General features: G+C 41.1%; 1 protein-coding gene across 1 annotated transcript; it reads left to right on the top strand.

The window, feature by feature from the left end:
• The first annotated feature begins 3,294 nt into the window (after positions 1-3,294).
• LOC136538944 (alpha-mannosidase-like) lies at positions 3,295-15,027 on the top strand. Its single transcript, XM_066530868.1, is given in 32 exon segments — positions 3,295-3,562; positions 3,564-3,708; positions 3,798-3,881; positions 5,684-5,772; positions 5,857-5,935; positions 5,937-6,032; positions 6,231-6,350; positions 6,471-6,557; positions 6,652-6,723; positions 6,822-6,935; positions 7,312-7,412; positions 7,498-7,591; positions 7,692-7,859; positions 7,951-8,034; positions 8,309-8,374; positions 8,444-8,500; positions 8,712-8,931; positions 9,324-9,460; positions 10,831-10,899; positions 10,984-11,043; positions 11,217-11,288; positions 11,922-11,969; positions 12,112-12,141; positions 12,143-12,232; positions 12,452-12,517; positions 13,176-13,288; positions 13,639-13,723; positions 13,820-13,930; positions 14,008-14,103; positions 14,207-14,254; positions 14,334-14,402; positions 14,550-15,027. Coding segments are annotated over 32 exon segments (3,024 nt in total). The 5' UTR covers positions 3,295-3,497; the 3' UTR covers positions 14,739-15,027.
• Positions 15,028-16,332: the final 1,305 nt, after the last annotated feature.

Here is a 16,332-nt window from a genome sequence, read left to right as displayed (position 1 = left end):
GGCGGAGGGTCACGGCGAGGGTCGGCCTGGCGGTGCGTGGGCTGGGGTCGCGAGCGGCGATGCATAGGCAGGGAGTCGTCCCTAGCCTGCACGCACCACCAGAGTGGTGTGCCGCTGGAGGGGCCACGGCCTGCAAGCTCACGCCACCGGAGGGGGGATGGGGGGCTCGTCCCGTACTTGCCTGCGCCGCCAGAGCAGGGGAGTAGGAGTTCGTGGGGGACTGCGTGAGGGAGAAAGAGAGGACAGTAGGGTTTCGACTGAGAAGAAGAGAGTGTTGTGTTTTATTCATCATTTCGTGTATCTCGGCGAAATGTGAGTATGCTCTGAGATGGGTTGAAAGGGACCGAATCACTTATGGGCTAAATGCGAAATTGATTCGCTCTTTACTGTCTAATAATGATTTATTAATTATTTTTTTATTATCAAGTACAAAGATAAAGCAGCATGTGAATCAAACTAAAAATATGTTTTATAATCTAAAACTACTGGACGCTGGGCGCGGCCACGGCTGCTGCTAGCCTGCTACCGTCTACCGAGAGCAGGGAGCACGCGGGACCTAGGAGGGGGAGCTGGGAGCTTGCAGGATCGAAAGAGGGAGCCTGTCGCGGCACCGCACCGACCGGCACCGCCTTGGATTGGAGCGCCACCGTCGAGTGCCCTTGGCTGCATCGAGGTGGATCGAGGCCGGGGCTGGGCACTCTCCATGACTCCACCACTCCGGGGCCTTCTTCGCCATCTCTGAATCGACAACGAAGGAGCTGCCGCCTTAGGGACGTCCGTCGGCCGGATCCACTGCTCCGAGGACTAGATCCGCCGAGCCCCAGGAAGAACGGAGCTCCGCCATAGTCGCATGGGGTGGGATGGGGCGGATTGGAATCACGAGGGAGAGACCAGAGAGAGAGTGGAGCGCGACGGAAGAGGAAAAAGCTAGAGGTTGCTTGAGGGAGATGAAAGAAGAGGCAGTGGCTGCTGCGTTTAGGATTTGGGAAAGGATCTAGGGTTTGTCACGAGCAGGCAAGATAGAGGTGGGCACGCGAGCTCAGCATGGGCCCATTTTCTTTAGCAACAGACAGATTGACGGTACACTTGGCTTTAGCGACAGACGGTTCAACGCTAAATATGAATACCTATAGCGACAGATACTAAATCGCTAAATGAGGACTTAACGTTAGATGGTCTCTGAGTTATCTTTAGCGTCAGATCATCCATCGCCAAATATAATTTTTAGCGTCAGATGTCTGACGGCTGAAGTGGTGTTGTGTAGTGTACTCATAAGCTTTATAGTCCGTAACAGCCGATTTATGTGCGGATCGGCTATTTAGTCGCCTTTCGCGTCTGGCTGCTCCCGAAGCGGCACACTTGGAACTGTCTGGGCACAGACCGGCATGTTCCACCTTAAATTACTGATAAACTTTCTCTCCTTGTCAATTACAGGGTCAAATTGACTGGCACGTCTCGAGCTCTATCGAGCAGACCCTTCTGACTTGCCCATGTACCCGGCATGGGACAAATTTTCGTGCCGACAGTATGATAGCAAGACAATGATAGTATATCTTTGTGCTGGTTCACCTTTTTAACCTGGTGCTCTAATCAATTTCATCGGCTATTAGATTAGAGCAGTGAGATATAATGTATTCTTAATACGCTAGTCTGTGTATACGATTTGTCCCATGAGGGAGTAGCTTTAAGATAAGATGAATGGTCCAAAGATTCTCTATGGAAGGCCAAAGTTGGCCCGGGACCGGGCTTCCACCAAACAGAAGTTCAGAAGTGGAGGAAGTAATGAAGCAGCTAGCACGTCCGATACCAGCCTCAGCCAATTAGCACGCAACACAACTGGTCGTGTGCGGATCGGCGGCCGGCGTGGGAGACGGACTGCCGATATGGCGACGCGACGTCCCAGTTGGCTGCTCTGTACTGCCCACCAACGGCGACTGCAAATATATATAAGGTATTATATACGTGGTGGTAAGGTGGAGCACGAAAACGATATAGCGCTAACGTTGTGGTGCAGCACGGGCGGATAATTGAATTTTGAATGAATTCAAATCCAGACACCAGTACGTCTCTGCTCCAATATCAAGTGTGCATTCGAATATAACAAACTCCTATATACTCCTATCGTCTTGAAAAAAATTATACAATTCCAAACCATTTTAAATTTGATTAAATTATAACGATGTTGATATTTTTTATACCAAATAAATATGATTAGATTCGTCATCAAATATATTTTTCATATGATAACTATATAAATACTAATACTCCTTTTGTAAAAAAAAATTAGTCAAAATCTTTAGATACTTTGACTATTGAAAAATAATACTTCGAGACGAAAGAGTGAGGTGTGGAGTCCAATGGCGGATATGCACAAGGCCCCTGTGTTCAGCGTTTTCACGGTGGTGACTACGAAGTAGCCTTGAAAAACTTTAGATCTAAAGAAATCTTTTAGTCGTCGTGAGGTTTGTGGTGTTTTAGTGGTACTATAGTGGTGGGTCCCGCAAAGCGGCTGCCTTTGTCGAATGGCATGGCCTTCTCTCTCATTCTCTAACGGTATGGAGGCCACGGTTAGGGGTATTCTATGAGTACACATGCGAGCCGAGTTGAGCCATTTGGCTGTGTTGAAGGCTTAGGGGTGTTTGTCAGGGGTCCTCCTAAGGGGCTTCTCTGTTTTTCAGTGAAAAACAACTCATCCTACAAAGTATTTAATAAGGCTTCTTCCAAAGGAGCTAGGAAAGAGTCCTACCAAATAGGCCCTTAGATTAGCATGAGTGACCTGAGGGATGTAGTGGCGAGTTTGCTACGGAGGCTAGTGATGTTGCCGGTAATTGTGAAGTTTGTTGTATTTATACTGAGCATGGCGCTTGTTGCCAACCGGCTGCAAACGTTTAGTTGTTTCTTGTGTTTTTTTTTTCTATTTTTTTGTTTTTCTTGTAAGTAGATTTACGGAACACTTTGTTTGAATCTTGTACTACTGGTATATTCAAAGATGGCTTGCTTGCATCGTGTCTACCGTACAGAAAGAACAAATAAAATCTCACTCTGTTGCTCTGGTGCTACACCGCAGTCTAGTCTAGAGATATAAGAATGGAATTGTTTGTGCAGGCCGGCCGGCCGCCGGCCCGGCCGGTTCACGTGTCACTACAGTCTATAAATCAGTCCGGCGTACACGTACATGCGGACAAGACACGTGTCACTACATATCGATTATTAGAATTTCATCTAGACGTCACACGCCGTATAAGGCAGGCAGGGGAAACACGCACCATATTCGCAGTGGACATACACTGTACCCCGCGCCGATCTCATTTATTTAGGAACAAAATGTGTGTGTATAAATACGATATACCAAGGCTGTCACAGCACAAGTCGGTCCTCGTCCCCATTCGGCTGCTCTATTGACGGAGGCGGCGGAGCCCCGCCCACCGTGAGCGCAACTCCCGCATCCACTGACCGTTGTGCGCTCGCCGGGGCCGGGCAAGCCATCAGCGGCCGTGATGGCGCCGGCGCTTCTGCTGGCAGTGCTAGTAGTGCTCGCGGTGGCAGCTGCGACGACGGAGGTGGTCGTCGGCGTTCGCGGTGGCGTCCAACGCGACGGCGGTGGTGGCCGGGAAGCTGAACGTGCACCTGGTGCCGCACTCGCACGACGACGTCGGGTGGCTCAAGACCGTCGACCAGTACTACGTCGGATCCAACAACTCCATCCAGGTACGTAAACACACCATCCATCCTTTCCTGCGCCGCCATGCTCCGGCCGTCGGTCTTCTCGGTTGTCACCTAGTGGAGGTGAGCGCCAGGGCGCGTGCGTGATGAACACCCTCGACTCCGTGGTGGACGCGCTCGCCAAGGATCCCGCACGGAAGTTCGTCGTCGTCGAGCAGGTCAGTACAGTACCTCTCAAGCCTCCTTGTCGTCAGTCTACACTGCTTGTGTTGCGCCGCGTGGTTTGTTTGACTTGTTTTTTTTTTATCAGTAGGAACAGTATTTTTTCCTTAAAATAATTCAGCCAGAATCAGTATTTTTCAGCCACTTTCAGCTATAAGTTTGAGACCAGGTTTTCTCGTCCCGACTTGTCCTCGTCCTCGTCGTCTACAATGCCTGCGTGCTTTAATTTGCAGTCAAAAATTTGGTCGTATATTTAAAAGAAAAAGGTAGTCGGATTTCAGGCCAAAAACATACCTGTACGCCATTAATTAGTTTATTAGAGTCTGAAGTTTTCGCCATCGGTGATATAAGAGCAGAGCAGTGTTGCACACAATTTTGACGTGGTGATGTCGATACTGACAAGTAGAAAAGGACACAGAGGGTGCACGCCGTTTGGATTACATACTCTGCTTTCCACCCTGAGACAATCAAAGATACTCTAGATAGCTCCAGCATATCTTCTTTTACTGCCTAGGTACTACAGTTAGCTCCGGTCCAGACTACAGACTAGTCATCGTCTTCGTTGTCGTCTCAGAAAGCTTCTAGTCTGTGTGACCTCAGGACAGGACTCAGGCCCCAAACCAAAACCATTGTAGGAGTCCACCTTTTCCACAAATCTAACCATGAGATGAGACGATATGCGCATTATTCGTTGCTAATCGATTTGATGTTGACAACAACGACAAAAACAAAAGGGACCCCTTGCTCCACTGTAGAGCAATCATCGGTCGCGGCCAGCTATCAACAGCGTTACTTCTTTTTTTTTTTATTTTTTTTGACGTAACTATCAACAGCGTCGTTACAGAAATGGCCTCCCACATGTGAACTGACATCCACGTCTTGTTCCTCCACTCTGCTTGCTATCATGTCCAAAATTAGGCGGAGCACTGAACTTGTTATGATGGCGTCCTCTGTTTGTCCCCCAATTCATCAGTCGGTTCACAACTTCACATGGATCCCTCCAGAACAGAAAGATTCGACTCAAAGGTTATGGACATTTTGAAACAGATATATTCAATTGAAATTTAGTGAGTACTACCTTAGGTCAACAAAATTTTCTAATACTATATATATTGGGCCACATATAAAAAGAAATGGATTTTATGCAGAAAGTACTCCTACGCTGAAAGTACTGAAAAAAATATACAACTTTCAGAGAGTGTGCATTGTTGCCTACCAATTGGTTAATGTCCAAACATGTACAAGTGCTGCAACAAGGACCAACAACATGTTGCATGTGGACTCTGCTCCTATATATGGATGCCCATACCTGTTTCAATTTCTTGCTGTGTCAAATTCCGGGAAAAAATAAAAGTTTTGACCAAACCAAAGTTACTGCAAAGATTGGGATCGAACCAAATGGTGCTTGCTATGCGATTAAACCAAAGTTTCACAAAACAGAGTGTACGACAAATCTTGATGCCCGCATACGATTAACTGTTTTAGAATCAAAATATGCCAACATGGATCTATGACTATTGATTTAAATTTAAGGACTACAAAAGTTTAATAAACTGATTATTAATTCGATATATGGTTTAGAGAATTATCATTTGAAGCTTGCTTGTATTAGGCTTCGATTGTTTTTTGGTAGTTAATTCTGAGACACAGACTAGTCAAAACATTGCATTCTAAGTTACTGACTTCTATTACCAAAAAAACAGCTCAAAAGTATGTCGCCCAAAGTTTCATGCGTAGAAAAAGAACCTTTTCTGTATGTGTTGTTTTCCAGGTAATTACCTAGTCCTTTTGCTTTCAGGCTTTCTTCCAAAGGTGGTGGGCAGAGAAAAGCCCCACAATCCAGGCCATAGTCCACAAACTGGTTGATTCCGGTCAGCTAGAGTTCATGTATGGAATGTGATTGTCCTTATCCCCTTTGATCTTGGCTTCGGATTTATTTTTCCAAAATTCTCTTATGGATAATTTTTTCAGAAATGGTGGGTGGTGTATGCATGATGAAGCTGCCGTGCATTACATTGACATGATTGATCAGACCACACTTGGTCACCGGATTGATCAAGAAACAGTTCAATAAGACTCCAAGAGCTGGCTGGCAAATTGATCCTTTTGGTCATTCTGCAGTTCAAGCTTATTTGCTTGGAGCAGAGGTACTGTAAACATCACATTTGCAAATGTTGTTAAAGTTCCTGACGGAACTACTAATTAAGTTATTTCAGGAACAAATGTAGTAGTATAAATTCCTAGGCTCACTGAATAGAAGACTTAAATCTCTGAAAGCATTATAGCTGCAATTTTAGAAAAAAGTGAAATTGTTTGCATGTAACGTTTGTTTACTGCACTTGTAGCTTGGTTTTGATTCTGTACATTTCGCAAGAATTGATTACCAAGATAGGAAAAGACGGAAAGCAGATAAAGGCCTAGAGGTTATATGGCGTGGCTCAAGAACTTTCGGTTCATCTTCACAGGTTCTTTTTGTCCTTCGCGAACAAATATTTTTGTATGTCACCATATCCTATTCATTAGCATGAAGAACTAATTTCTTCTGACTTCTGTAAGATTCATGTAATTGTATAATTAAATTGCAGATCTTTACAAATGCATTTCCTGTCCATTATAGCCCACCAGATGGCTTTGGGTTTGAAGTTTTGGATGGAAATATCATACCTGTTCAGGTACATATCCATACATAACCAATTTCATGCTACCGAACCATAGTGATTTTTTATGCAACCTTACATTTATTTAATTATGTACAACTATTTGTAGGATGACCTGTCACTGTTTGACTATAATGTCCAAGAACGTGTAAATGATTTTGTTGCTGCAGCCTTAGCACAGGTAAATCTCCATTTTTTTATACCTCGGTTGAATGGAGCGATTTCAAGTTGTTTCTAACTGAAACATGCAACTCACTTCTGAAATGTTTTGGTAATCAGGCAAATGTTACGCGTACAGACCACATAATGTGGACCATGGGGGATGATTTTAACTATCAGTATGCTGAATCCTGGTTCCGGAATATGGACAAACTTATCCAACATGTGAACAAGGTATTGCAAATTTTATCCTTCCATGTGAAGTTTCGATATACTGGTTTACATGTTTAGCACTAATTTTTGGCATCTTCAAACATTACTGCACTGCTAAAATGATATACTTTAATCTCTGTAAAAGTTAAATCACAGTTTTTAGGGACCTGTGTGGCGAACCTGCTTTTCAGGACGTCACTATGGTGGTTTTACTTCTCCTGATGACAGGCATGCAGGATTGACCACACCGAATCCCATTCAACAATGCATACCTATTTTGTGTTTTTTAACATCTACCAATGTGATTTTCAGTGTAGATCAGTGACATGCCAGCTGTGGTTAAGTATTATCTCTACTGAATTTGAGAAGTAAGATAATAATGTCCTGAACCCTGCAGGATGGCAGAGTGCATGCGTTGTATTCTACTCCGTCTATCTACACAGATGCTAAACATGCATCAAATGAATCTTGGCCAGTAAAATACGATGATTATTTCCCGTGAGTTCTCAAACTACAAGTATAACATGGAATATTTATGCTAAAGAAAATATTCATGATGCTCTTGTTGTACTGCAAATTGCAGCTATGCTGATTCAACAAATGCATACTGGACTGGGTATTTTACAAGCCGTCCAACTTTCAAGCGATATGTTCGAGTACACAGTGGATATTACTTGGTATAATATTCACACACTGCACTACATGAACCATGCTGCTATCTAAACCATGTATTAAGAAGTTCTTGAATAACCATGGAAAAAATGTATTTCCTGACAGGCTGCACGTCAAATAGAATTTTTGGTGGGTGGCAGTTCCTTAGGATTGTTCACTTCTAGCTTGGAAGATGCAATGGGAATTGCCCAGCATCACGATGCAGTCTCAGGTACTGCAAAACAGCACACAACTGATGACTACTCGAAACGGCTTGCTCTTGGAGCATCAAAGGTTCACAATTTCCCTTGCTGAAAGATTTCTGTTACAATGCCCTTTTGTTTGCTAACGAAATGTTGATGTATTACCTTCTCTTGTCGATCAGGTTGAAAAAGGTGTAAACACTGCTCTAACTTGTCTGACCAGCTCCAACGGAACATGTGTATCCTCTGTAGTACAATTTAGTCAGGTTAGAAAATGTACTCTTTATTTGTGGTGCATTCTTTCAGATATTATTTTAAATATGTTTCTTCCATAATTTTTCCCATGGATATTAAATTTTCTTATCAAAAGAACAAAATTGTCTCTCTTATTGATTGAAATTTTACTTTGATTGTTTGGTCATAGAATACCTACTGTTTTGTGCTATATGAACTCCGTATAAATGTTCCAAGTTTCTCATGTGTTATTCTTAAAGATATTAACCTAATCAAACTGTCATCTCTTGTTGATTGAATTTTTAGTGTCCTCTTCTCAATATAAGCTACTGCCCTTCGACTGAGGAAGCAATTTCAGCAACAAAGCGTTTAGTGAGTACTATCTGTTTTGTCATTTTGTATACCAATTAATGTTTGTGATATTGACATGATTTATTGTAGGTTGTAGTTGCTTACAATCCTCTTGGATGGGAACGTAGTGACTTCATAAGGGTTCCTGTAAGTGATTGAAAACTTCACTCAACATTTCTCCAGAAATTTCGGATACCCATTAAGAGAAATTATATCAAGGCTCATGGCCATTTTATAGAGGACCTAAATTTGTAAAAATACTAGGATAAATTTGTCAGTGAAGCATGCACCTCGTTTCAGCTCATAGCCTATTGACCATCTCTACTTTTATCGTTACATATTCTTTTAACATTTTCAGGTCAATGATCAAAACCTAGTTGTAAAAAGCTCTGATGGAAATATTGTTGAGTCACAACTAGTTGAGGTTGATAATGTGACAAGCAATTTAAGAAAGTTTTATGTGAAAGCTTATCTTGGAATCACAACAGACAAGGCCCATAAGTATTGGCTAACATTTCAAGCTTCTGCACCACCAATGGGCTGGAATTCTTACTTCATTTCAAAATCAACTGGAGCAGGTGAATGGCATCATTTTAATATTTATTTACAATAAAATGCAACATTGATAGCCCATTAGCAAATACTATTTCGATTTTTTTACACTAGCAAATAATATCATTCTTGTTGAAGCTTGAAACTGCTTTGTCCATAGCAGAGTTACGATATAACAGAGTAAGGCATTCCATATCACATATTTACATGTCTCAGAACTGGCTTCAATTGTGAACTCAAAATTATGGGTAGGAAAACTTTATTTCGTCTATTTTCACCTAATTTAGCATTAGTCAATAAGGTAAAATGAAAAAAAAACTTAATGGCACTTCAAATTTCAATATAATTATTTTTGATATTAATATCTGATTAAACTAATGGATTTTGATCAGTTCTATGTTAAATAACATTTGTCCAGGATACAACAGTACTGAGCATGTCTCAACCGTGGTTTTTCCAAGTAACAACATGATTGAAGTTGGACCAGGACCTTTAAAGATGTCCTTTTCATCAGCATCTGGACAACTCAATAGGATATTCAATTCTATCTCAGGAGTGAGTATCAAAATAAATCTGTCCCTTTTAAATGATTTGATAATATTTCACAGTAGATCTGTCGACATAAATGAATCAAAAAGTGCCGTTTCTCATAGGTGTTTGTTAATCGTTTTCCCAATTAAGTAGGTCCATAAATTATCCATTATTTTATGATTTGCAGTGGATTTAACTTCGAATTATTAGGCATTTGTACTACCACAGAAGCTAAAAGGTAAGTTTTATAAGACGGCGATTAGACCTGCTATGTTGTATGGTGCAGAATGTTGGCCTACGAAAAGACGACATATTCAACAGCTAAGTGTCGCAGAAATGCGTATGTTGCGTTGGATTTGCGGTCATACAAGAAGGGATCGAGTTCGGAACGATGATATACGTGAGAGATTAGGGGTAGCGCCAATTGAAGAAAAGCTTATCCAACACCGGTTGAGATGGTTTGGACATGTGCAACGGAGACCTCCAGATGCACCGGTGTGTAGTGGAATCCTAAGTCAGGATAGTAACGTGAAGAGAGGCAGAGGAAGACCGAAGTTGACTTGGGTAGAGGCAATAAAAGGAGACTTGAAAGGATGGAATATACCCAAAGACTTAGCCTTAGATAGGAGTGCTTGGAAGACAGCTATTCACGTGCCTGAACCTTGATTGCTTCTGTTGGGTTTCAACTCTAGCCTACCCCAACTTGTTTGGGACTTAAAGGCTTTGTTGTTGTTGTTGTTGTTGTTGTTGTTGTACTAGTTGGCATAAGATTCTGCTGTAACAATACTCAGTTCCAAATTATAAGTCGTTTTGGCTTTTCTAGGGGCATAGTTTTTGTTATGTACCTAGATAACATTATGTCTAGATACATGGTAAAAGTACGAGTCTAGAAAAGCTAAAATGACTTAAAATTTGCAATGGATGGAGTATTTATTATGCTACTTATGCTGCTTTTCGTGATTTTTCTACCTATATCATCCAAGGATGATAAACATGCATCCAAGTTTTCTTTTCATGATATTTATTCAGTTGCACAATATTAGTGATGTACGCATCATAGGAAGTTGCACAATATTAGTCATGTACACTATTAGATATAGTCATATATATAGATCTATTTCTATCGAAGGGTGCAAATATAATAGGTCCTAAATATCACTCAAATTCTGTGGTTTTGCTATGTGTGCCGGATTAGTATTTGGTCCCCGTATGAGTGAGGATCCTGTTGAGGACCATCTTTTCTCTTTAATACAATGAAACACAGCTCTCCTGTGTTTTTTTAAAAGTATGTTCAAACATAAGGAGTAGTATGGAGTTTTTTCATTACCTAAACAATGCTTTGATTTTTTGTAAGGGAAGCATTAGTACATTTATTCTTTGATAATATGTTTCAGGTGGATTTACCAGTTCAACAAAGTTTTCTTTGGTATAGATCAAGTGAGGGTGATGCCTCGGATTCACAGGTTTTACTCAGGAACTAGCTTTTCTCGGTTAAAAGGAAATATGTGAACATATTTGGTAGTTTTAATGTTTGTGTTTTATGCTAGGCATCTGGAGCTTATATATTTCGACCAGATGGTAATACACCAACTACAGTTTCATCCTCGGTAATACCATACAACCTACCTGAGTTTCTTTATAATCCACTCAATTGATCCATTTCCCTGTAGCACCCCTGTAAAAGACCTAAAATATTACCATGGAGTCGTGGACTAGTCAGATACAACTTCAAAATTCGTATTTCCATGTCAGTGAACTGATTCATTTTAATTACTTTTAGGTGCCACTGAAAGTTATCCGTGGACCACTATTTGATGAAGTGCATCAAAAATTCAGCTCATGGATTTATCAGGTTAGACCCTATGCAATGTTAGAGCGAAATTGTAATTTAATTTAATGTAGCTTACGTGATTGTTGCTTAAAATAAGAACCTTTTGTTGATATATACTACTAACATACAAGAAAAAGGTTGCTTAAAGTATAACTCTATAGGATTGGTTCAAGTCTGTCTATTGAAATTAATAAATCGATAGACAGTCCATTTGAAAAATGTTGTCTTAGAAGTTAGCTATAGTATAAGGCATCCCTATTATACGAATCATAAGCGGAAATCACGGAGTTGGAATTTTCTTTTAAGCATTAAATTGTACAACCCTGTTGCAGGGAAAGTAAATCGTACCATTTTTATCGCATTACACATTTTCATTATATGTTTAGTTAACAACTATACTGTTTTTTTGTTCTTTCTTCCTTACCTTAGTACTAGAAGAATGACTTATTTCTAGCATCCAGACTTTCAACTAAGTTGTAGATTTGAAGTATGTACATGACATCATTTCTTGGCAAGTGGTTGTCAATGCATCATTTGAACATACTTGAAATCTACAAGAATATTCTTTATTGGTCCACTTATATGCTCTACATTCAAAAATTTATAGCAACATTTATTTGAGAATGAACTTGTAATTAGTGTTTCTTTGTATAGATTACACGACTCTACAAGAACAAGGAGCATGCTGAAGTTGAATACACGGTTAGTAGCTACTTCCACTGGAAAAAAAATGATGTGTGCACTACTTTTGGACAATATAATATTCCAGGTGATGGTAGCGATATTCGGGGCATCTATTATTCAAAATCAACTAACTATTTGGTTGCTCTCATTTATCACAAAGATTGGGCCAATCCCTGTCGATGATGATGTAGGGGAAGGAGGTCATCACACGGCTGACAGCAAATATGGCCACAAATAGTACATTTTATACAGACTCCAATGGAAGGGATTTCCTCAAAAGGGTAATAATCTTTATAATTTATACATTGGATATTTGCTATTGTTACTTGTTTATTTAAATCACACCATTGTATAGTATACTACTCCCTCCATTCCAAATTTTAAGTCGTTTTGGCATTTTTAGATTTATCGTTTTGGCGAATGTGGGACAGTGGGAGCCCATCTGAAATATTTGCCTAGTCTCCTTTTACTTACAGATTCACAGAAACTTTCATTTGCAGGTGAGAAACTACAGGGAGGACTGGAATCTTCAAGTGACTCAACCAGTTGCAGGAAATTACTATCCGGTAAGGAAAAGTTCACATAAACAGAGTGAAGTCATCTGCAGGTTGCCACTACCCTCATAAGTCATAGCGCGATAGCAACTCGTTCTCCTTGTTCAATATTTTTTGCCATAAGCAGAAGTATTGGTGAACAGTGTACTGATTATGTGTGTGTCTGGTGCTGTAGTTGATAATACCTGAACCAATTGTAGCATTTACATTCTTTTTCATGGTCATGGATGACCTGAGCATTTTTGGGACCAGTGTGGCCATGCTTAAATAAGGAAAGGACCGATTTATTTTGGGCCTATAATGACTTCTCAAGCCCAGTCCAGTAATCCCACTACGCAGTAGATTTGGACCACGGTTAGGCTAGGCTTGGGCTTTGGATGGCCCACTCGTGACTTTAACATTGTCAAATAATTCAAATTTATGTTTAGGACTGGGCTAAATTTTTTGGGGCTTACTTATCTTTGATCATTCCCATACAAAAATGTTTTACAGGCGAGCAGGCCAAATTTGCTCAAGTAGACATAGAATTAGGTTTCTATTTTTTAGCCAATTAAATCTATCTTTTTGTGTAAAGAAAGACAATAGTTCCAAAACATCATGATTCTATCTTTTTTATTATTATATAGGAAATCTACTAGCCTCACAGATTTCTGACATGTTGACTCTCCAGGTCAATCTAGGAGTGTATGTAGCAGATGGAAAATATGAGCTATCTGTACTTGTGGACCGTGCTGTCGGAGCATCAAGCATTCAGGATGGTCAGCTAGAGATTATGCTACACAGGTATTAGCTAAAGTGGCATGTGCTCAGTTAGCCACACACACTATTGTATTTTTTTTCTGTATCTAAATCTGATAAGGCAGGTTCAGTTACTCAATGATTCAAACAGTGCCTTATCAGATTCTAAACTAGAATAAAAACATTGTGTAAATGTGTCTCCAATAGCCACACATACTATTAAAATCAGTGGCTTATAAGATACCAACTTTGCAAGAGATTCCAATTTAATTTGTAGCTTTTCTTTTCATGAAGTTAATTTCTATCCTCTTGATATTGACTGCAGATCTGCATATTATGTTTTGTGAATCCCTTGCACACTGAAACTCTCTAACCACAGATGTTGTCAATTTCAGGCGTTTACTTAAAGATGATGGCAGAGGTGTTGGAGAGCCACTTGATGAAGTTGTTTGTGTGGATCAAGATTGCGAAGGGCTTACGGTACACATTCAGTTTCGCCTCTATATTCTCTAGCATTATCCTGCTATCCAGTTACTAATAGCTATTGTAACTCTTCAAAATAAAAAAAAAAAACAGGCCAGGGGCACTTACTATGTCAATGTTGAAAAGCTAGGGAATGGAGCTCACTGGCGGCGTACATATGGCCAACAAGTCTATTCACCCTTTCTCCTTGCTTTTACTCATGAGGTACATTCGCTTACCCTATCAACCTTTCTGTTGTGTGTTTTCATGCCGTCGAAGTTGACAAATTATTCTTGTTACAGGATGAGACAAGCTCGAAATCCTACAATGTGGCCAAAGGTGGTATGATGGATGCAAATTACAGTCTTCCTGATAATGTTGCAATTGTTACTTTGCAGGTATTACTGTACCTGTTCTCCCCATTCCGTTACCATTTACCCATGGATCCGAAATCCGATTACTTATATATTTTCCATCATGGTGAATGTCTTAACATTTCAGAACCTAGATGCTGGTACCACACTACTCCGCTTGGCCCATCTTTTTCAAGTATGTTTGTAGTTTATTTAATTTTTTTTATCCTTGATAATGAATCATCGATACTAATCAATATTTGCTGGATCTGTAGGCTGCTGAGGACCCAAAGTATTCAGTGGTAGCAAAGGTTGATCTGAAAAAGGTGTTCGGAAAGAGAACTGTAAGTAGAAAATTTGCTGCACCTCAGGTCATCGAAACACAAAAAATTGTCGTAAAATAACTCTGTAGCAGGCTTCTGATAAATTTTTATCAGAACTTAGACGTTCCAATTCAATTAAATGTTAACGATGTTCAAATGTATGTGCAGATCAAGGAATTGACCGAGACTAACCTTTCAGCAAATCAAAAGAAGTCAGAGATGAAGAAGCTCAACTGGAGGGTCACTGGGGACACTGAAAGTGGTCTGGGCCCAGTAAAAGGTGGCCCAGTTGATAGTAGGGCTCTAGTCGTTGAACTAGGACCCATGGAGATACGCACCTTCTTGCTGAAATTTTAATGGCAGTTCTTGTATTTGTAAACAAACAATAGTACATAGAGAAATTTCTACCATTTCATGAAGAAAAAACGAAGAATATAAAGTACCCAAATTTTAGTTCAAATAGGATCAAGGACTTGGGCAATGGAGGTGCACACCCACACCACTTGTGTTCATGTAATGGTTACATGTCTAAAAAGTTAATGGTTGTGGTCCTTTTCATTATGTAAAGCAGATATCTTCTTCCTAGGATATGATGATATTCACCAACAAGTGATGAAATGAGAGAGTAATGGCTTTGATATCATAATTTCATTTGAAGCTGCATACTTTGGAATATCACAGATGTCCCTGTTTTCCCCAATGCTCAGTTGACTGAACAAGGGTGTTGAGACCCTGACCGTCGGCTGCTATTGACATCCCACTGATGTTGTCATGAGATGTCGAGCTATGGTGGATCAAGAAATCATGCTGGAAGTGGTGGCTCCTCAAAACTCTTGGAGCTCAACGTCGTGAAGTGTGATTTCTCGTTGCATGCAAGGATGCTTGTTCGGTTAGGATCGATCTTGGACTTTCGGTGTGATCAGCGCAACTCGGGATCGTTTAGCTTTCGGAGGTCATAAAGGATCTCAACCATGGATGTGATGTTTTGGCTAGCGTGGTTGAAGACTAGCACATTCCTAATGTCTTGCGTGATCTTGTTGTAGACATCGTGGCTGCAGTGGCGCATGTTTTCAAGGTCGTGCCACCATTGGAGTTCAGCCTGCTCATCCGTCAGTTGGCGCCACTCCGTCTCAAGTTGCTTGCTAGGCCCTGAGCAGATCTTCTTGTTCTTGCAAGTACTTTTGGTAGTCTTGGGGACCTTGCGGCCGCTCTGGTGTGTCCTCCATGTAGCACTCCCAAGATGGATGATAGCTTGCAGTGCTCCCGCCATCAGAGTCGTAGTTGCCAGAGACCCTAGCCAAGATCTCAGAGAGGTGAGGTTGGCAACGTCAAACATAAAGAAGTCGCCCATCATCGGGTAGACCATACTGATAAACATTGAGTGGGGGTTGGAGGCAAATTCCCAATCGAGAGGGATTGTGATGAGTTCACTATTGATGAGCCCCAATCCCGACTGGAGAACCCAATAAGGAGCCAGATTGTGACATCGAATGCCCGGTCAGAGGTTGAAAATTTCAGTCAAAGGCGTAGATTCATGTGCTGAGCCAACGCATTGGTGCGAGGAGATATGACTTCCTCTATCCTGATGATGAACTCGAGGTGATAGTGTGGGATTTCCTCTAGCGGTTGGCTTAGTTCTGAATCGCGGAGGTGAAGCTTGCCGAACTGACCGACCCAACTCGTTCGGTCATCCTAGTGTACTACCCATATAGTACACATATGTTCGACCTTTATCCATGATCATTGCAGGTCGAACATATGTAGTTAAGTTTATGAGACATTATTTCAACATTTAGTCATTACACTTCACACAGAGTCTAGTGAAAGGTTTCACATAATAAAATAGTTCGATACACGTTCATGGGTGTGCCATCCCCACAAACCTATGCCTCACAGGGCTGCCTCTACCACTCCCAGTCTGCTTGGACTCGGTGGCATAGAAGAAGCCACA

The sequence above is a fragment of the Miscanthus floridulus genome, chromosome 1, assembly GCF_019320115.1.
Source record: "Miscanthus floridulus cultivar M001 chromosome 1, ASM1932011v1, whole genome shotgun sequence".
In the NCBI taxonomy this organism is placed as follows: Eukaryota; Viridiplantae; Streptophyta; class Magnoliopsida; order Poales; family Poaceae; genus Miscanthus; species Miscanthus floridulus.
This window is presented reverse-complemented; position numbering and strand designations above follow the sequence as displayed.